The sequence below is a fragment of the Oculina patagonica genome, chromosome 8 (assembly GCF_052425735.1).
Source record: "Oculina patagonica isolate OP01 chromosome 8, crgOcupat, whole genome shotgun sequence".
Classification (NCBI taxonomy): Eukaryota; Metazoa; Cnidaria; class Anthozoa; order Scleractinia; family Oculinidae; genus Oculina; species Oculina patagonica.
In genome coordinates, this window is record NC_135765.1 from 34,110,770 (window position 1) to 34,132,666 (window position 21,897).

At 36.1% G+C, this 21,897-nt stretch overlaps 2 protein-coding genes across 2 annotated transcripts; one reads left to right on the forward strand and one right to left on the reverse strand.

Moving 5' to 3' along the window:
- Positions 1-1,630: 1,630 nt before the first annotated feature.
- On the forward strand, positions 1,631-10,030 carry LOC144661991 (uncharacterized). Its single transcript, XM_078522723.1, has 7 exons — positions 1,631-2,593; positions 3,950-4,153; positions 4,268-4,344; positions 6,181-6,262; positions 7,563-7,906; positions 8,314-8,401; positions 9,006-10,030. Exons 1-7 carry the CDS (start codon positions 1,744-1,746, stop codon positions 9,173-9,175), a joined length of 1,815 nt encoding a protein of 604 aa, XP_078378849.1. The 5' UTR covers positions 1,631-1,743; the 3' UTR covers positions 9,176-10,030.
- A 3,730-nt stretch (positions 10,031-13,760) lies between these two features.
- On the reverse strand, positions 13,761-21,867 carry LOC144662056 (AMMECR1-like protein). The gene is made up of 5 exons (XM_078522789.1): positions 21,637-21,867; positions 18,170-18,280; positions 17,590-17,704; positions 16,073-16,163; positions 13,761-15,705 (listed from the first exon to the last, which is right to left on the reverse strand). Exons 1-5 carry the CDS (start codon positions 21,849-21,851, stop codon positions 15,545-15,547), a joined length of 693 nt encoding a protein of 230 aa, XP_078378915.1. The 5' UTR covers positions 21,852-21,867; the 3' UTR covers positions 13,761-15,544.
- Positions 21,868-21,897: the final 30 nt, after the last annotated feature.

Here is a 21,897-nt window from a genome sequence, read left to right on the forward strand (position 1 = left end):
GTTAAAATTTCTTAACTTTTGGGCGATTTATCTTAGCTTGGAAATGTTCTGTTTTCTTCTTTTCAAGTTTGAAAACAAAATGGTATCGCCGGTATTGCAGCAACAAAAAAAATATGCAATTGTACACACATTCACGTCGCCGACAGATGATGGTAATGTTGGCGACTAAAATGTTGATGTCAGTACTGTACAAGCATCTTTCATTCATGTTTCATATGAAACCGGAAAAAGAAAGCACTAACTTTTGGCCTTTTTCAGACACTGTGTGCTTATGAAAATGTTCTTACGAACTTTAGCAAGTCCGAGTGAAGCTTAAAAATGAGTGGCCAGTTCGTAACAAAAGGGCAAACTTGATTTTTTTGGATAGTCAAGTTTCTGATAAAAGTACCTTACATTTTAACGGCCAAATCTTGTCCACACTGCATGACAAAGATCCAATATTATAATTAGCAGACACTATAGAAACAGCAGACGACAAATAACCTAAATTTTTAATGACAAGTGCGAGTTTGACTTGAATTACGCAATCCCTTTCCCTTCCTCCAGTCCAGTCGAAAGTCTTCTATTTAATAGGAGAGAGCCTTCCAGGGAGCTCATTGTTTTACAAAAATCGGTTGCATCTAAAGATCCCGATGAGCTAGTTTACCATCTAAATTTACCAGCAGTTACGCTATAGAAATTTCTACCAATTTAACCGCGTTTGAGTTGCAATATATTTCAGTACAATAAAAGGTGACTAGCTCAGTACTCATATTTAGTGACCAATTCAAGCTTTCCAAACGGTTCTCTGAACTAGTAACAAGCAACATTCAATATTATTCTTACCAGTTTCAATGACCTATTTTTAATCGTTTCTAGTGTCATAAAACAATATGCATTTCATATAAAACGATATTTATACTTTTGTATTTTCCAGTTTCCTCCCTTGTATTATGTTTTCTATTTTATCTTTGGGAAAATGTAATTTAATTTAAAGAGCAACTGGTAATCAACTTTACTGTACTTTTTTCTCGTTGTAATAGTTATAAACTGTTGTAATTTACACGGAGGAAAAACAAAAATACAAAATATTAAAATACAAAAAGATATCTTCTGGCCAGTAGAGGCCTTTAAGAAGCTCTCTTTTCAGTGAGAAGCAATGCAACATTTTTAATTTTCTACCAATTTCAATTGACCAATAAGACCTTTTTTTATTGGCTGCGGCAAGCAACTACTATAAACTTTGGCACCGATTTTTAAGACATATTTTAAGTTGTTTTCTGACTGTTACGCCACAGTTGTCTTAGCTTTCTATTGTAAAATAACGAAAAAGAGGAAAACGCGCCTTTGTTTAGATTTTGCCGTGAAGACCTCTTTTGGAATTCAATATTCCATGATGGTTTGAATCACTACAGTTCGCGTAAGGTACAAGGTAAATGCAAGGGATGACGTCAACGAATGAAGGGTTTTGACGTCATTTCTTTGAAAACTCTTCAAGAAAGATTGGCCACATATACCGAAATATTAGCTGCAACTTCGAAATCAAAATATTTTAAATGGTCTTTTTCTGCATCGCAATCCAGGCGAAATGTGAATATTTTACTGAACCTTGGACCTAGCGACAGCTGAGAGACTGGGCTCTACTACACCTGCAAGCAAAACATTTTCGCGGTTTCGGCCTTGAAGGTCGGAAGGCAGTCTTTGCACTCCGGTTTCTTGCTAAAAATTTGCTGTTTTAACAAGAATTTGTCCGTCGGAACGAAGATGGAACTTCTTCCAGTTATCTCTTCATTGTTCGCCATGATTGCATTTTTTCCAAAGTGTACCGAAAGTTTAGGAACTTGGTCGTATTACGGCCCTGAAGGTCCCGACACGTGGAAACACCATTACTCCGATTGCGCTGGCCACAAACAATCTCCGGTAAACATTGTGCCAAGAGAGACTGTTTTCGACGCAGGACTTGCCGACTTGGCCATAAACTACGAGGCTAAAGTCTCGGCCAAGCTGCAAAATAATGGACATAGCGTTCAAGCGACTTTTTTAACCGGGAAGTCCAATATCTCGGGTGGCGGTTTGTCTTCGCGTTTTCGTGCCGCTCAGATGCATTTTCACTGGGGAAGCGCGAATTCGCAAGGCTCAGAGCATCAAGTAGATGGACAAAAATACCCCATGGAAATACATATTGTACATTATAATGCGGAGAAGTATCCGAACGCGTCGATGGCTATGAAGAAAGCGGATGGCTTAGCAGTGCTTGGTATATTGGTTGAACTACAAGACCGGGATAACCCGGTTTTAGATGTGATAGCGAACAAGCTAGAGACGATCCGATATAAAGGCGATAATGTAACTTTGGATTCTCTAGAGCCTTATTCGTTTCTTCCTCAAGATATCACCCAATTTTACACATATAAAGGTTCGCTGACCACCCCTGGCTGTTATGAAAGCGTGCAATGGTTTGTGTTCAATCACACGTTTCGTATTTCTGAGGCACAACTCGAAAAATTCCGCATCCCTTTCGATGGAAAGCGACAGGATACGAAGAAATCACATTTGAGCGACAATTTCAGACCTGTACAGCCTTTAAATGGAAGGACAGTCACTCGAAGCTTTAGTAAGTATGATTAATTGGACTTGTTTTGATATTTCATTCATAAATTGAAATGTAAACAACGCTGGCTACAATATCCGAGAGTGACAAACAATATGAATCATTTGTTTTCAAGTACACACTTGACGATATTGAAAGCTCGTATTTATATTTACAGTTGGTGTAGCTCCCCGATGTTCAAGGAAAAAGAAAGTTATTCCGCAGATATGTTAATTTTCTGTGTTGAATTTATATCGATATCCTGCAACTAAATTCTGGCAATTAGAAATTATCTCCTGTCGCGAGATATTAACATTTTCATCAGCCATCGGGGTGATGGGGGGGGGGGGGGATTTTTTCCTGTATTTTCAGTATTTTATATAAAAAAGTAAGGTACATTTTCATGCCACACTAGCTATTAAAATGGGAAATTATTTATCATAAATTTTCTGCAAATTACCATAATATCATCTACTAGCTCCCTTTTAAATCTACTTTTCCATTATAAATAATAGTTTATTTACTATATTAATCCTCAATAACTATGGTAACTGTGTTCAATATTGGATCTCTTGTTACAATACTAGTAACACATTGTCAGGTACAGTGGAACCTCGATTTAACGAACCTCTATATAGCGAAGTCCTCGATATAACGAACGATATTCTTCGCCCCAGTAATAGTAAAATATATGGAAAAGAACCTCGATATAACGAAACCTCGTTATAGCGAACATATTTTGCCAGTCCCTTGGCCCTTCGTTATATCAAGGTTCCACTGTAGTCAGAGTAGAAGAATAAGAAACGTCATCAACTATATATGTTAAAATAATATAAGTCTACAATAAACTGGAACTTCGACTTGCGGACTTGTATAACCTTTATCTGGATTTTAAATCACAACTAAAGATGTTGTTGATGAATGTTTTAATAAAATATATAATATATATTAACAGACAGCTACTAAAATATTGACATATAACAGGCTAAAAAATTCAAGCGGCAACCAAATTTGAACCCTAACTTACACTAAAAAGAAAATTATTTTGAAGAAAACAAAATAATTGTCAGGAATGATATGAACTATGATTTACTGTATTTTTATTTTTAGTATCAGATCATCAGAAAATGATACTTGAATGCAAACCTTAGTAAAACTAGCTTTAAAGACTTGCAGTTGATCATGGCAATAAAGTTTAAATATTTCTTGGTCATCATCTTAAAAATAATTAAGATTTACTGGCAAATGCAATGCCTGGAAGAAATATTTTTTTAGAAAATACACCGAATGTACGTGTGCTACTCACTTGTTACAGTAACTGTTTATAAGGTTATACATTTTGAATACAGCTGTACTTTCCATTTTATTTTTTGTTTGCAGAGCGCCCACCATTTCCCTGTCGTAAGACTTCAAATACAACAATGGACTGCTTGGGTTTTGCTGACAACAAAGCAGTTTTCTACGAAGCAAAGGTCGACATGTGTACATTACCAGCTTTAGTGACATTACGAGTCTCTCAACCTGAGAGTGGTTTTCTATTTGCTGAAACTATTTACTCTGATATAAGTCCTCCCCGAAAAATAGGTAACTACCAGATTTTCATTTTGAAAATTTAAAGTTACAAAATAATATTCAATTTTTGACAGTCACTTATAATGCAAACTCAGTTTTATAAGTTGTTGTTGTTGCATTTTTCAGGAAACCTTGATTATGGATTTGGTTTGGAAATGCATTCTCATTTAAGTGAGAATAAATTAGGAACTTTGCATGTTACGGTAGGAGTTGATTGATGACTTTTTTATTGCTTAGAATCTTATCCTTCAGGTCCCAGTTGTTCAAAGGGTGGATAACGCTATCCACCGGATAAATCGCTATCCAGTGGATAAATGTTAACAAAACGATTTATCTGCGAGATAGCGTTATCCATCTTTTGAACAACTGGGGTCAGTTCTTTAAAATAACGAAAGATTATGCAGTCAGAAAACTGTCCCCAAATTAGGGGCTGCTGACAATTTGCTCAATATTAAAAGAAATGTAATTTGGAGGCCTGGTGATCTTGTGGTTGCATTAAGCATAACTTCAGGAGGTTCAGTAATGGTTCAAGTCCAGTCGTTCATATAATTCTTGGGGGTGGGGTACTCCTATGTGAAATGGACAGGGATGCTCATCCAAAAATTTGGATTGACCCCAAAAGGAGACCAATCTGGGTATGGTTTAAGCCTTTTTGACCTTCAAAAGATACCATTATCATGCCTGATTGGACTACTGTCTGCCAACACGGTATGACGGCGATTTTATTTCTTCACATACAACCCTAGAGAAGACTATGACAGCTGAAAATATTGCTTTATCCTGCTTAAGGTATCAGTGTACCCCAAATGACCATCATGCGTTGGAGCTGCCTTACCGTCTGGTAATTAACGCAAACCCCAGCAAAGTATATATTTTCTGAAAGCTTAGGAAATGTAGATTACGAAGATATATTTACTTTAAGTAAAAATATTAATGTTATCCAAAAAGAGCGTGTTATTTCCAAAAGTACAGAGGCTCATAAATCGGGTTCGTTTCCGGACAAATTTGAGTGGGAAAAAGCGATTACATCGCTATGTGTTCTTCACACATTTCTCTAAGAAACTGTGTCGGGGAATATTGATTACTTGTCTGGTTTGTTTTTGACACGCAGTTAAACTTTAAGAGTGCAAGGAACAACTATTCTCTGCGTTAAAACAGCCATAACTTTTGAAAGAGGAAAAAAGTTAAAATTCGCCGACACAGTTTTGTTGCTCAATTATCGGGCAACATTCTTGTTAAATTTCAGCGAAAATTGTTGAAACCCCATTGAAAACGAACTTAAAATGCGCGCCCCTCTCTTCGAAAATTTGTTTACGAGATACGAAAGAAAATGTATTTTGGGGCGTACTTCCGCTTTTATGAGATTAATTACACAAGACGTGTGAAAATGACCACGCGTTGAGCGATAGAATGAAGGTTCGTTTTACTTTAACAATAGAACTTGTTCAAAGCGGTGTCAAATGTTGTTTCTGGTCGGAAACAGTCTGTTGCATAATTTTATTTCTACCGCTCGCTTATAACAATTTTCGTCTCAGTGCAACAGTTTTAGAAATGTTAAATCTAAAACAATAAAAACGTGGAGTCGCAAGCGTCGTAAAGGTCCCAAAGTAAGCCGAGCAACTGGTCGTGATGCCGGGTCGTGGCATTACCGCTTCAAGCGGTGAAAAATAATTTGCTGACTCGCTATCTACTAGTGCATCTGCCAAATCTTTAGTCTTTTCCCGTTGTTGCATTTGGCCAGCGCAAAACACCCAAAGCATCTCCTCGAAAGAACTGTGATAATCACGCAACGGTAGATCGCTACGCTTCTTTAGACAGCCTGTTGACAGCTATCAATATCAAATAATTAATGGCAAGAAAAGTTTTTCGCTCATAACTTTGTGTAGAGTCAATCTTTTTTCATGCTCTTTTTTTTGAATGAAAGGTCTTTATGAGATCTACCCGAAAATACCAAAATATATTTTTCTTTAAAATGGTCAATTTTGGGGTACACTGATACCTTAATGAGCTATCATTAACACAAAATGTATTACCACCAGATTAGCCAAGTACATCCATTGTCAACAAATCATAGAGAAGAATTGGTTTCAGCACATTTCAGTGAAGATGTTTGCCAACTTGGTAAGTCACATTTGGAATAATTTTTTTTCCAATTTTGTGTACATATTTGACTGTTTCTTTACAGTTTCACAATCCTCCAAGATAGGACCATTTTAGTCGCCATGGCAACCAAAATTTTGGAGCTGGAAACTTAATTGGAACCAAAGTCGCCAGTCTGGCGACTAAAATTGAGAAGAAGGATTGAAAGCGTTTGCTAAATTTAGTGACTAAAAGTTTCCACTGGCAACCAAACTTGAGCAGTCAGTGGCCAAATGGCCACTAAGGAAAAAAATAAACTTGGAGGGTTGTTTCAGTCCCAAGATGAAGATTGAACAACACCTATCTTGATAATTCTTAATTTTAACAGCTAATGCAGCTAATGATCACATGATACAAAATATGCTACAGGGCAAGGAATGCACTGGGACATCCAAACAAAGTGACTTCAACCAGTCGTGCTTGATTTCCTTAGTTTTGAATGTTCCAGAGCGTAGCTTGCCTTTCAGCATGGCAGATTTTTTATCATATGACCATAAGCTGCAAAGGGCCCACAAAATGGGCTGCATGGTGGCCCTATGATTTGTGCCTCGAACTCCAAATTGAGCAGTCATAGACTAGCTTCAAGAGTTGGACCACCTGGGCTCATTGTGTTGCGTGGTGCTCTTGTCCAAGATAATTATCACTGACAGCGTTTGGAATACTCTACTGCTGTATGTGAGTGGGTACTGGTTTATTGTTGGCATAACTTGAAGTGCTGGAGGGTGACCTGTAATGTAAAAGCATCATGGCCAGGGGGAGTAGCAATACACCTAGTTGATTTCTTGTTACGGAAACTGGTATGGAGTGATTTTTAACATCTGTTTGAACCAATCCCTTACGGCTGTGAACTCGGCCCAGCCCACAGCGGATATGTACAAATAGCAAGTTTTTCGTGCTCTTATTTGTTTCAACATTCAACCAGTTCAAGTTTAAGTTCATGTTCTGTTCACGTATCCTATTCGTCAGGTAAATGTTGTTTCTTTGGTTTGTACATAATTATTTCCTTTGTTGTATTCTGTCATCTCTGCCGTTCTCAGTCTGAAGTGTAATATATTTTCTTATTTATGTCCTAGAAACCACCGGTTATTGTGTCAAGTTTGAATTTGTGTCATTAAGAATAAATTAGTTTCACCGTATGACAAAGTGTTATTGCTGGTGCATTTACTACTAACACCATCAGCACCATGTAATTTGGCACAGATTTTTACCTTTATCGAAAGATAAAACTTGCAACATGGCCTTCAACATCTAACTGATGTTTAACTTATTTTTTCTTGAACAGGCAGATGTATTGCACCGTCATGCAACAAACACTGGTGTGACGGCACAGCTATCGGCTTCTATAATGATACACTGTATGTTGGATTTTCTTCCACCTTTCGAGATCTGACAGCTGCCAATCCTTCAGTTGAAGTCAACTTCTATCGCAACCAATCAGGAACTTGGCATCGGACGGCAACAGAAACATTTGCTGACAATGAAGAAAAGCGTATTCATCTAATGGGGACATTTGTGGACAGTAAATCATCAGCAAAACATCGAAGAATGGCTGTGGAAAAGTCACAATGGGAATTTGTAAATTTTAAAGCCCAGATCCGCAAAACATCAGATAAAGTTTTTTACCAGGTAGGTAAAGTTTGACATAAAGGATAAATAAGCCTGGATAAGTAATATTTATAGCTACAAACTAAGATTTCTGAAAAACCTCAAAGGTTTTGAAAATTAAAGGTAAGACCGTAAATTCAAAGTAATTAAAAAACACAGGCATTTTCAATTTTTGCTGCTGCTAAGCTTTAAAAAATGCTTACAGGTCAGAGAACATTATTGCTTAGCAATAATGTCCTGTATTACAGTATCGTACAGCAAAAGTTGCTAAGCAATGTAAGCCTGACGTATGTATCTGTCATAAGTTGTCCATTTTTAGAACTCCTGGAGCCATCCCTGGTGTCTACCTGAAACTTAATTAATTTCTCATCTTTTTTTCATTTAGCCATAGTTAACATTACTACGCCTGTACTGATATTATTTTTCAGCTTTTTATGGTGCCTGCCAAAGGACTTGAATACAGAGTGTTGAAAGATGAATATACACTGGATTGCGTTAAACCTCAACCAACTGCAAGTAAGTTTTTTATTTACAAGTTTCGTAAAGTTTCTTAAGGGGTTTCCTATTGCACCATTGTGGAATTAACTTCTGCCCCCCTACACTTGGAATGGAGTCTATAATCAATGACCAGCTTTTTACAGTGCTGTGTTGTTGCCACTTGATAAAGTTTTGGCATCTTTTAAATAACTTTTTGATTGCATTTATTAAAACTAACAAATCAAAGTGCAAGAACTGTGAGAATTGGAGTTGTCAAGTTATGTGTTTGCCCTTCCACAACAGTTAGTGTCGACCCTGTCTTCTTCACTTCTCAAATTTTGATTGACCATGGCCAATTAACAAAAACAGGGAAGTTATTAGCAGGATGTCAAAAAGCCAAAAAACACCTTTTCACAGTAACTCAATAGCTGTTGATTAAGCAGTGGAACCTAGATAAAGCAAAGGGACAGACAAACTATGTGGCTATAAGGAGTATTTTTACTATTACCTGGGCAATGATTATCATTTGTTATACCCAGGACTTTGTTGTAAAGAGGTTTGTTCAACCTAGGTTCCACAGTGACTGAACTAGTAAATTAAATAATAATTATGAAAGTGACATTTTTGTGTTGTTTTTTAACAGAGAGACTCAGCAAAGGCAGCAAGATTGCCATAGGAGCGTCAGTAGTGTCAATGGTTGTCGCACTTGTGGGTGCCACCATGTTGATATTTTACTGCAAGCGAAAGCAATACACTGGTCACAGACCCACATTGATGGATGACATAGACGCACAAGATGATTATAGGTTATGAGCTGCAGGATGAATACTGTCTTGTGTGATTTGTTCAGCTCAAGTGACTCAATCATACTTGCATCAAATCACATCTGGGACAGGGTCTGGGGGAACTACCATGTTAAAGTGATGGAGTGATCATTGGAATAAAACCCTAAAATGTACGTGAAGCAGTGACAACTTTTTGTTGGCATGTGTGGAAGTAATTTTCACCCTTAAGGTACTGATTGTGAAACAGAACAATTACCTTTTTTTAAAAAATACATTATAATGCAGGGACCAGCCATGAGTAATATTCTGACAGACAGTGGTCACCATCTAAATCACCAAAAGTAGTACCAATCTAGACATTTTAACCACTAAAAAGTGCAATGAACTTCTCCATCACATTAACATGGTAGAGGAATAGGTTTCTTTCAATATATTAACATTTAGCTTGGTAGCGAGGCCTAGAGAACACAAACAAAAGAAATTTTACAAGCATGTATATTCATTTCATTTGTTTGTGTCCTCAAGGCCTCGCTACCAAGCTAAATTTTAATATATCGAAAGAAGCCTAGTGGAATTTATCTTTATTTCCAGGGTCAATGACTCCATTCTTTTTGTTGTTGTTGTTTACTGCGTTTCTGGGTACATGTATCTTGTCTCTTAACTTTTAGTATGTACATTGATAGCGTATGGTCTGGTTTGCTCCTGGTAAATTCACGTAATTGCAAAGAAAAAAAAACTTGTCAATGATAAATATGTAAATCAAGCGCATTAATAGCTGAAGTGCACACAGACTGGATGGCTTTTTCCAGATCAATGTAAGCCAGTCTGTAACTTTGTTTTTTGTTAAAAAAAATAAAAAAAATAAACATGTTCAACATTGGTATATGGGTTGCCATTTTCTAACTACTAAAATATTTAAACTATTTTGACGATGTGCAGTGCCATGCAGGTCATTATAAAACTTTTAACTTTTTTTTAACTTTAGCTTTATGGTTTGTTGGTACTTATGGGTAAACTATTTTGGTTAGTTTGTCAATAGGAAATAATGTCTTAAAACATATGCCCACCAATAACTAAATTTATTGAAATAAATTATTGTAGTTTTTGGGCTAAGACACTGATATATACAGAGGATTCTGCTCAACCAACAATTTTGAAATTACCCTGTATGTAGGTTGATGCTTGACGTGGTTGTCTTATTATTTAATAATATATTTAGCATCATTTTGCGGCATTATAAGTAATCAAAAGTTTTATATTTGACATTGTTGGTGAATTGCTTTATATTTAATTTTTATACTCAACTTTAATTTATAACACTAGTCATAATTATTACAAGCATAAATGGAATTGTGTAACCATGGGTGTAGAAATTGTGCAATTATAATAAAATGTTCTCTTTTGAAAATTGTTAAAATCTTGAGTATTCACTTGGGTTGTGTTGGCAAGAAAAACAGTTCTAGATGCACAAGCATACAAATGCAATGCGCTTGTGCTTTTGCTTGAGTCAAAGCCGTTTTCACGGAGATATAAGAGCTGTTATCCTTGCGCTTGTGCTTGCGGTCTAAGAATCAATTAAAAAGGTTAGTTAAGGGACCGTTCATTTTTTAATGGGTAGGGGGGGCTGGTGGGATTTGATTGATAGTTGCTGCTATATATGATGGCCCCCCCTTCTTCATCGGAAATTTTAGCCTGACCCCCCCTCGAGATCCAATTTTTTTTTGGATGACCCCCCCCCCTACAAAAAAAATACACGACAATCAAGTAAATTTTAAATTTATCAAGCTAAAGAGTGTATCAGTTGTTCAGTCATAATAATAGACAAGTTACATTCTCCAAATAGCTGACATTGGCTTTGATTTTTTCTTGTGTGATGGCGTTTGTTAGTATGGGTTGACTGCATTTGTAACCATTGACTGAGGTGTTGGGTCGAGTAAATGCCGTGTTGTACATATAAAAAGTAGGGGGGTCCGGGGGCATGCTCCCCCGGGAAAATTTGAATTTTAAGAACCTCAGGAATGTTAAAAATTAGACTGAGACATTCTCAGGAATGTTATTTTGGGCATTCTGGCAAGGTTTTAAACTATTATAGAAGCCCTCGTTACAACACTTAAAATTATAATTATTTTCAGTGACCCCCCCTTACAGACCAAATTTTTTTGGCTGAACCCCCCTTTTAAGCCATATTTTTTCGCATGGCCTCCCCTCAAATCCCACCAGCCCCCCCCCCCCCCCCCTACTCCATAAAAAATAAACGGTCCCTAATGATCATCTTCGTAGCAGAACACTTTCGCCAGTTTGACTGTAAATGAAAAGGGCCAAGAAATCTGTTGAGCACATACCAAAGAGGGGAGCCATGCAGCCCAAGCATCGCCCCCACACCCCACCCTTTAAAACGGAAGGTCTCCATAAGACTGAATCGAGGATCACTTCGAGATACCGACTATTTTTGCAAGAAGTATGAGTAGGGGAAAAAATAATGTTGAAAGCGATTTGCCATGCATTAAATCAACAGGCTGCAAATGGTTTTCCGCCGGGGGAAAGTCGTTTGCAGGCCCCCCTCCCCCCTCCCTCCCTACTTTGTTCCAAAAGAAAGGTTATCAGTTGATTGATTTTCCTGATTATCGGCTAGCTGGAAATTCCCATGTCAAATTCCTGCTAGACAAAACCCCAAGCGATTTCATCAGAGGCACGGTGCGGTACAGTTAAAAAATCGTTTCCGTCAGTACTAGTATAAGCGACGAGCAAAAGCCAGTATAGAAAGTGGTGTTGCGGTGTTGTCCCTTGATTATCGGCTGGCTGCAAATTTCCCTTGTCAAATATCTGCTTAGACTAAAAGATTTATAAATGGACGTTATTATGAAAGCCTCCTACACAAACGTTCTTTTGGATTGCGTGACGAGCCAAAAGAAAATATATCTGCGTAGGATGCTAGCCTCTAGCATTGTGTAACCATCGATCGAAGCGGCTTTGAACAGAACAACAGAACACAAACAACAAAAGGTAAGTGAACTTTATTTATCTGGCTTTCAATAAATAACAACCCTTCAAATAAAAAAAAAAAAAAAACGAAACATAACCAACAAAACTGTTAAGTGAACTTTATTTCTCTCTCTTTCAAATATCAGTTGGGGATCGTAAAGCCTGGTTCTCTTATGATCGTCCCCTCTGTCGCTTCAAAAAGTTTGCTTGCTCCATTCACCTCAGACTTTGCAAACGACAGAAGCGACAGAGACGATCCGGCGGGGCGATAGGCCTTTGTGAGCTTTCTATTTATTTAATTTTTGCTTTGACTTTGTGCACCTCAAATTTTCCATTGCCAAAAACCCATGTAAATAGCATCCCAGCCGTTTAGTATAACGTCTTCAACAATAGCAGCACTCAGTCATCAATGAAAATGCATTTTGATCAAAAATAACTCCATGGTTTAATACTATTACAGTGGAAGCCCTCTATAACAGTCATTGAAGGCATGGTGGCCTGGCTATGTGAGCAACGTCATTTTTCACTTTTTACTACTGATGAAGGCAGCACTGCTGAAACGTTTAGTGACTTTAGTGCCTCTCTCAAATGGATACCAATGGAAAACCGGCAAATGTAATGCTGGGGGTGACCGTGTGATGACCTTGCATCCCATTCAGGGGGGAGTAGAAAATACTTTCAGTCGCTTCATTCTACGGAAACTGGGATAAACTCCGGCCTCATATGCAGTCTTTACCCTTACCAATAACCAAGTTCCTGGTGTGTTGAACAACACCGTAAAATTCCGGTTATAAACCCTGGGATTATACAACTTCGTAAGGGATTTGGGGTAGGCTTATAAACGGAGGGGTTTATATCCGGGAGGGCTTATAAGCGGAATAAAAAAAAATGTTTCGAAACGAGCCACGGTAGCGTTGATTGAAATGTGTTTTTAAGTAAAAAGTCATAAAAAGCAACATTCAGCCCTGTTCAATACTGTCATCTAGCAGAGGTGGGCTTATATCCGGAGGAAACTTTTTGTTTCCAGGTAGATGGGCCTACAACCTATGGGGCTTATAAGCGGGGGGCTTTTAACCGGAATTTTACGGTATTCTTCAGCCCAGCCGAAGTAAGTTTTACTGTTTTAGAATTTCATGGCAGCATTTATTGAAAGATGTTGAGTTACAATTATGACAAAATAAGGCAAAAAAGTTCATAGAATTTCAAACTTTATTATTGATAATGGAAGGAATGAAAGAAAAAAAATTATATTTAGATGTTAGAGCAATAAAGTCAATGTACTTTTGACATTGATGACAAAAAGGAGAAAGATTACTAACAGCAAAGCATAAAAGCTATATTAACAAGATGATCAAATCCATGGGTGCAATACAATGTAAAGATCCAAGATAAAGATGATTTCTTTAGGAGAGATTTGTTTTACAAAGAGATAGCACTTTAGGCATAAGTACAACTTTCAAAGGAAGCAATTTAAAATACACGCAGGAAGTCCAATAATTTTAGTCTTGAAATATTGTACTTGTGCTAAACTGCAAGACAAAAGTGTAGAGCTGTGACTAAAATTTCAAGTTTTTTTAAAACACAACTAAAACATTATTTTGATCGTTTGATAAACCCACATGCAATGTTAATTCAAAACAGTGAACAGCATTTAATTTGAAAAAGAAAACTGTTATTTAACAATGAACTAAAATGAAGAACAACTGATTCTTGCCTCAAAAAAAAAATGAAAAAAAATACAAAACTTAACAAATGTCAGTAATACCACATAGTGGCGTAAACCAATGTCCCCAATTTATGTAATTATTTTTCAATTTGTGTAACGCTAACTATGTAATACAGGATCTATCCTAGCTAGTTATTGTTACATAGCTAAAGATAATTTAAAAACGCTAAGTACAGTGGAATCTAGATTTCTACAAACTCTAAGGGCAGGAAAAATCAGTTTGGGAATCAGGCAATTTCAATTTATTTGGAGTTTTAAGAAATCAAGAGTTGCAGAAATCAGGATTCCATTGTACATTTTTAATTAATAAGTTGATATAAAGCCTAAAAACAGCTCAGATTTTTTAGTAACAACACCACAAGGATAGGTTATGTTAGCAAGGAAATAACTCCACAAAAAGAATGTTATGCATAACGAAGAACAGTAAAAAATGTCAACAGAAAAAAAAGAGAGGAAAAAAAAGAAGCACAAACCTATACAGGCAAGTAAAAAAGAGGGCAAACAGAAACCTTCAAAAGTTAAAAATAAAAACAACTTTGGTATAAGATTTTATTCTCATGTAAGCAGATACCCTCAGGACCAGAATAAGTGACTGCTAATTGGATGTTGACAAAAAAACAGTGTTTTATGTGACATGTGCGTTATACAGCAAGTAAGTACCAGTTGTCTACCTATGGGATTTATCTATCAATGAACGTTCAACTTAACATGTACCATATTTTCTTGATAATTTAAATGCCCCTAGTGTTTAAACTTTATTTTAAACTTGGCTTGGTGGAGCCTCGGGGAGGGGGGAGGGGGGGAATCGCACATGAAAGGGACAGGGATGCTTGTCAGAAATTTAGAAAAGAACCCCTAAACGGGACCAATCTGGGTGTGGCTCAAGCTTATCTTAACCCCTTAAAGATAACAAAAAACTAAGTGTGGAATTTATATTTGTATATTTCTTCGTGTGCATCCCTAAATGAGACTGTTATGGCTAAAAATATTAGTGTTTTTTCTCCAAGCGAGACCAAAACTTCAAAGTTTACACCCCATATGCAAGTCCCCCCCCTGGGGGTGGAACCCGTGTTTATTTGACCCCTGCAGTTTATTCAAGCCCGATGTTTATAACCAAGGGTTGTCATTCTGATATTTGACGGCCATGTACGTTGCCATGCATTTTCTCTAAAGCATTCTAAACCTCAAATAAATGCTTGTGGGGCTTATTTACAACTCCACCTCGGCATTTAATTGAGGAAATATGGTACATCTACATACAGACTGCAACAGGAGATTTCTGGTTGATTTAAAATGCTCAGGTGAAATAAAAACTAAACGTGCTTATCACCCAACCTTGTAATTTACTCTTAAATAAGAATACCCTCATTACACAAGATTTTTTTTTCTTTTAGCCCTCATTCTATCCTAACTGGAAAGTACAAGTAATGTACCAATAAAAATGTACTTATTGAAGGAAAAAATGCATTCCAATGAGCAATCCCATATACAGCAAGCAATGTTTTCTTCTTCTTATGTTCAGTCTCAGAGGAAAATAGAGAGAAGAAAGCTTTTTTGCTACCAATGACACTCAATAGTGTCAATAAATATACATATAATATAACAACAATGAATTATAAACATCTTTGCAAATGGTATTCACAACTAGTAGGCTAAATTGTTAATTTATAACCCTAGGCGCCACGTTTGTCATGTACATTGTTTGGAGGCAAGGTATTCATTGTAGGCTACCGTGACCTTTTCACTCTGGTAACGAGTCACTTTAATGGAGTTGCGGACCTCTGCAGTTATTGTTCCTTTGAAGCCACCTTTCCTCAAGAGAGAATCAATAGTTTGAATTTGATTCCATCCTGTAATATCGAGATAACATTCATAGTGAATATTATGGTACCATACTCTCAAATAGCCTAAGAGGCTGTCCCCCTTGTTTAATATTCCAACCCTTAACAAATTGGCATTAAATTTTATTTTAGTTGAAACTAAATTGTGAAGAATATCATTCAAAAGGTCTCTCCATATGGCTGGTAGGGAAGGCCATGTTGTTTAGTTCAAAATTATTATAGCTTTTTGTAGCTGACTATTTTTTGTTGTTTTTTTCAAAAAAAAAAAATTGCAAGTAGACATTATGATGAGTCTATTGTTTCAAATTGATTTATCAATCAGTATATTATTAAAAATAAAACATTAAAATATTTAAATAAATAATGTATTTTGTACCTTGTTCTTTGGCAACTTCAGGCAGGTAAGTGGCAGTTCGTTTATGACCTTTATCATTATAAAATTCTATCCTTATGCCATGAACACCAATCTATAGAGACAAATACAGCATATGATTAGCTTACAATGCCACAATTGATTGATCATAAAAATTGTACTGACAGAGTATTGCTTGCGATGTATAAACTCAAAATTAGCCTTGTATACTATTAAAAGCATACCAATGGGATTGTAAATCAATCATCCTTTTCTTATGTGTTACTAGTTGACATCCTAAAGTTATCAAATTTAAGTATTCAGTAAAACTGTTACATATACATGTATAACATTACAATTAGCAGCCCTGTTATGAGAAAATATGAAATTTCATGTCCTAGGGCAAAAATTACCAAACAAAAACAATGTTTAGATTAGGAATCAAAATTAAATTTGAAAGAGTTTGCTGTAATATATTAACTCTTTCTTGTCACGCACGGCCATTTACCGGTCCTTTTGGACCGGTAGTGCAAAAATTCCTAGAAAATTTGCCTTACTTCCGTTTTCCTCCAAATTTAGAGAACAGGAAACTGATATGATTAGCCAATTACAGAGTGATTTTGGGCCAAGACACTTGAATGTGCCTTACATGACCAATTTTTCCAAGCGTGTTTTAAAATTTCAACATGGCGGACGTGACTACGAAATCAGTCGAATGAACTTAAACAGCTTTTAAAAGCCGGTGAAGATGGTTTTTGAGGAGGAAGTTGATCCAGAAGTCTCAAACAAAGTTATTTAGACAGTTAGCTCGAAATTCGAAGCGAAAAATTGAGGTAAATGATCTTTTATTTTGCTTTGCACATGTTTGTGTCTGTTTGTGATATGAGCACATGTTGTTCAAAATGCGACAAAAAACCGTTCGGATCGCCGTTTTATTACGTTTAGAAACTCGCCTTTATCATTAACAATTTGTCCTTTGTCGAGTTTGGGAATGTAAAGCTCAATTTCTTTGATAATCACTCGTTTTGTAGGGATAGTGCAGACGTGAGTAGCTGCACGTAACTTGAGCTCTGATAAGTCGTTGCCATGGAAACTGAAATGCGATCCTTCTGTTTACGTAAGAAAAAAATTAATATAAATTAATTCCCTGTTTGGAATTTTTTCATCCGGTTTTCGGCAGCAATTTTGTCTTAGAACATGAAAAATGATTACTTGGACCTTAAAATTTACCCAGTGGAGCGTTTTTGCACTATTTCAGTTTTGCCTAAATTTTGTGACTTATTTTTTACTGATTTTTTGTGATTCAGAATTTTTTTTTGAAACGTTTTAAGTATTTATGAAGATTATATTTTTTCTAGAAAGCATATTTTGTGCCCTTTCAAATGAGATACTGGAGACCTTATAGCTGTAAATACTTTTGGAGTTATTAAATAAACATGCGACATGGTCAATTTTGCATTATTTTTGTTACAAGTGACAACAATGAGTTAAGTGTCTGTGAATATGATCGTCTAGTATACAAAACTCCTGCATGTACTTACTTCCCAGTCTAAACAATTGACGTTTTCCTCAAAGTTAGTCAAAACTGATACAGAGCAAAAAAGGAGAGCTAGTTCCTCTTTGGTTACAGGAGAAAACCGGCTATCTCTTAGGGCACTGAAAAAAAAAACATACATAGGTCAGATTATCATGCACAAGATAAAATCATTTTCATTTGTTACATTTGTGTAATTCAGCTAGCCTGGCTCTCATACTGTATGTCGTTTATGCACTCTTTTACGGTTATACGTACTATTAAAGGCACGTAATTACATAAAATGGCGTTTTCAATTTATTATACTGAAAAGCGTGCAACTTATGGATAATAAAGGTTGAATTGTATGGATAATATACATACCTAGCTATGTTTTCAGAATATTAAACATACACGTAACAAAGTTTATTATTATAAAAAGGAATTTCTTGATTTTCAGCCACCATTACACTAGAAAATATCAAGGCCTGAAACGTCTAAACTAATGAAATAGCATGCAGCAGGATTGTGATTGCTCCAGGAGTTTGGGGGCGAGTATACATGACTGTAGGGTGGAGTCTCTCCTTGAACATTAAAGCAGCACTTACCTGGAAAGGGTATATTCTCTAAGACCTTTATGTAGTCGCATGGCAGTAAATGTTCCTATACAACCTCGTAGTCTATGATCATGGCCAATTTTCCATGTTACAAAGAGAGGACTGAAATGAAAGAAAGACAGTTGAGAGGTCTGTAAAATTACTTCAAAACTCATTACACACTAAATAGATGTACAGTATAAGTACAAAGCATAATCCAATAATCAAAGTACAGACTTAAAACAAGCAGTTTTTGCACTTCTACTCAAGATAAACTTAGTCTGATGTTGCATGTTTTGCAGAAATCTGTTGATGTCTTCTATAGATGTGTAAGCTTTGAAAAGGAAATGAAAAGATGTTAGACCTCCAGAGTTGAAAGTTTTATTAGTAATCATATAACAACCTCAAGAAAATATCTTTTTTCTACTGACAAACACTGTCGAGGCCAGATGGAAGCACATGAAAACATTAAAAAAGTGCTTTGAATTCTTGTTTAGCAAAACGTTTCGGGAATAACCCCTTCATCAGTCGCAAAGTAAAAACCGTTGAGCGGTTTTTACTTTGCGACTGATGAAGGGGTTATTCCCGAAACGTTTTGCTAAACGAGCAAACATTTTAGCACTTTTGTAAGTAAAAAAAAAAACATTTCATAGTACATGAACAAAGTGCTACACAGCAACTTATTATTTTTATCTACATGAAAACATTAACCCATCTGACAAGCCATTATTGGTACTTAACATTGTTTTATGACTTTTTATGAATAATGAGAAGCAACTCATGAGAAATGAGGTAAGTTTCAAGAAACCAGATGGATCTTGTGAAAAGGTGGTAAATGTACAAATAAGTGCTGTAATCTGTGGATTTATATATCAAGTGAATTCTATACTGGCTACACAACACTTGCAGTGATAAAGCTAAATGTTGGTTGCTGGTGAATTTCAGTGGTAGAGAAAGAACTTATCACCAGCTGACAAAAGCTTGATTACCGTAATGCTTTCTTTGCTATCTTTAATCACTTCCTGCCTCCATACATGTATAAAGCATGCACTTGGCAGGCTCTTGAGTTTATTCCTACCCACGCCCTGTACTCAAGATACCCATAATAATAATATTATCAATGTTACCAACAAGGACTTTATGATATTAATCTTCTGTAGCCAAAATTTGTATATAAAGTCAATATGACCAAGCTAGCTAGAAGGTCATACAATTAATAGGTAACTTACGCTCGATAAAAAAAGGCAAAGCACATGTAAAATCAGTTTTTTTCTCTCGATAGCTCTTTTAAACTACTTCTGACATGACAGCCATTAAGAATAATTCATTTCAGTTGAAAATGAACCTTTCATAGTTACCATTATTTATTTTATTTTCCATGAACAGAATTATTAGCAAAAACATTTTCAAACTGACCTTGGAGTGACTAAATAGTACCGTTGAACTTGCAACGGTAACAATTTTTTAACCACAAGAAGGACAAATTAATACAAACCATATATAGCGCGCTCTAGCTGTTTTCAAGGAAACAAGACTCTTTGTTTAGGATTTTTTCTGATTCTTATTAACTTGCTAACAATAATGTCTTATTAATTTAAGCAGTGCGAATGGATATGTTGGAATATTATTGAGTGCTTTACCTGAATGGTAACTAACAAAGTAGTACCGGTATATCCTAGCTTGTCAGCTGTGAAAAAAATTTTCTACTTGCTACAGAAATGTAAAATTCAAACTAAACCAATCTTTGAACTGAATTTTTTTTAAATTTTAATAATATCAGAGCTTAGCAATCAGGCAAAAACACTCAACTTTTAAAATACACCTGCAGTTTATTTATTAGGAAAATCTTCAGCTGGGAAATCAAGAATAAAACTGATTACAGGCGATTTTTTAAATAAAAACTTGGCATGTCCCAGGAGTACATTGACTTGTGTGTACAGTTTTTTTTTGTACATTACTGTACATATACCAAGCCAGAATCAAGCTACAATGCACCCAGTAGCTATACATTGTCATAATCCACTCTATTTCTGATGGTCATCCAAACATTGAGAATTTAATTTAACAGATTTTTGGACTTTGGACCTAATTATTTGTGAGAATATTCATGAACACAAAAAACAGTCATTGATTGTGGGTAAACATGTAGCAAACTGAAGTGGAATATTATTTTGAGGAAGACATGAAATAACATTGCTATCTATGAAGAAAACAATGCACATGTATTTTTAACCTCCCTATAAAAATAAAGAAATATAGAGTTTTCCAAGTCCAGAATTTATACCATATTATTGGATGAATAAAATAACGCCATAATGAAGAAAGGCCAAGGTAGAAAAATATTATGTATATCTCTTATTTTTTCATTTTTTTAAACATCTTTTTTAAGTCAAAACAGGAATTGGTCCAGAAGCAAGAACTATTCAATTTCCTCATTCCATGACCTCTACGATGCTAGATTTTTGACAGCAATCCCAATATGTTAAACTTCAGCTTTTATTTTAATTCTTTATGTTTGAGGGAGAATGAAAATTATTCATCACAAATTACTATGCGTAAGGAATAAGTCCTTCAAAAGGAGTGCCATAGAAACGGTATACAAAATTTGAATTATTCTTTCTCAAAAAAGCAAACAGACTGATTTTGTTAATAGTCATATCTCCTGGATACCTCAATAAATAACTAAGAGACACTTTTTATGCCTGAAGCTAAAAGAGGTTAGCATAGCAAGTTATGGATTTTTCAGAAACCATATCAATATCAGCAACAAAATCTCGCTAGGTTCGGTCTAATCATGCAACAAAAAACGTTAAGGACCAACCAACGTCAGAAAGGAAAATATTAAGTTTAATAAGCCTGAATAAACTACAGCTGACACACAAAACCCAATGGGAATATAGGAAGCAGTCAACTTAAAATATGTAAAGAAATAAGATAATTTTCTCTACTTTGGGCAAATGATCGAAAAAGCTTTCTGGTCTGAATGAAGTTTCTAGGATTCGCTTATTAAGATGCACGACCAATTCCTGGGAAAATTTAACAGGTAACATGACAAGAGGGTGATATAATCATGAAGGCTCAAACGAAAACAATGCCAAAATTGGTCGTCTTATTTACATGAAGGTTTGCTGTAAGGCATGCAAAAACATTGCCATCGATTCAAGGCCAGAAATCAGCCCTATTTCAACTTGATGCGGGAAAAACTTCGTAGATTCGTACCTAAGAATGGGAATGTTAGATATGACCAACAAACAAACTCATTCTTGGTAACCGAATCTATGTTAAAAGGTGTTCGCTCGCCAAAAATCCGTGTTGTTACAATCTTTTGTTGTCAGGAACCGAGAAACCTATGAGATGGAAAACGGGCGTTTTCTTCTCAATCGCGCCTCGAAGGACCGCAAATTGCCGACAGCAAAGCGACGCAATGTTAGCATTGCTGTCGAGCGAACTGCAACTGAAAAAAATCGACTCATACTTACAATTCTTCATTTGGGAAATTTGGCCCAGGCGGTTCTTGAAGCCGATATAAATGGCTGGCTAAGATGTCGAAGCAGTAAAAAGCCATCTCCTTGCTAACGATACGATGTCTGTAATTGTTTCTAGGCACTACATCTTTGTTAGCATTTCTGTAGTAGTTCATATCTTCGGCCTCCCGATCCGCCACCAGCAAGCTCTGACAGCAATAGAACGGCATCAAAGTAAAGGGAATCTTGAAAATGAGCCAGCAGGCGGACTGCTCT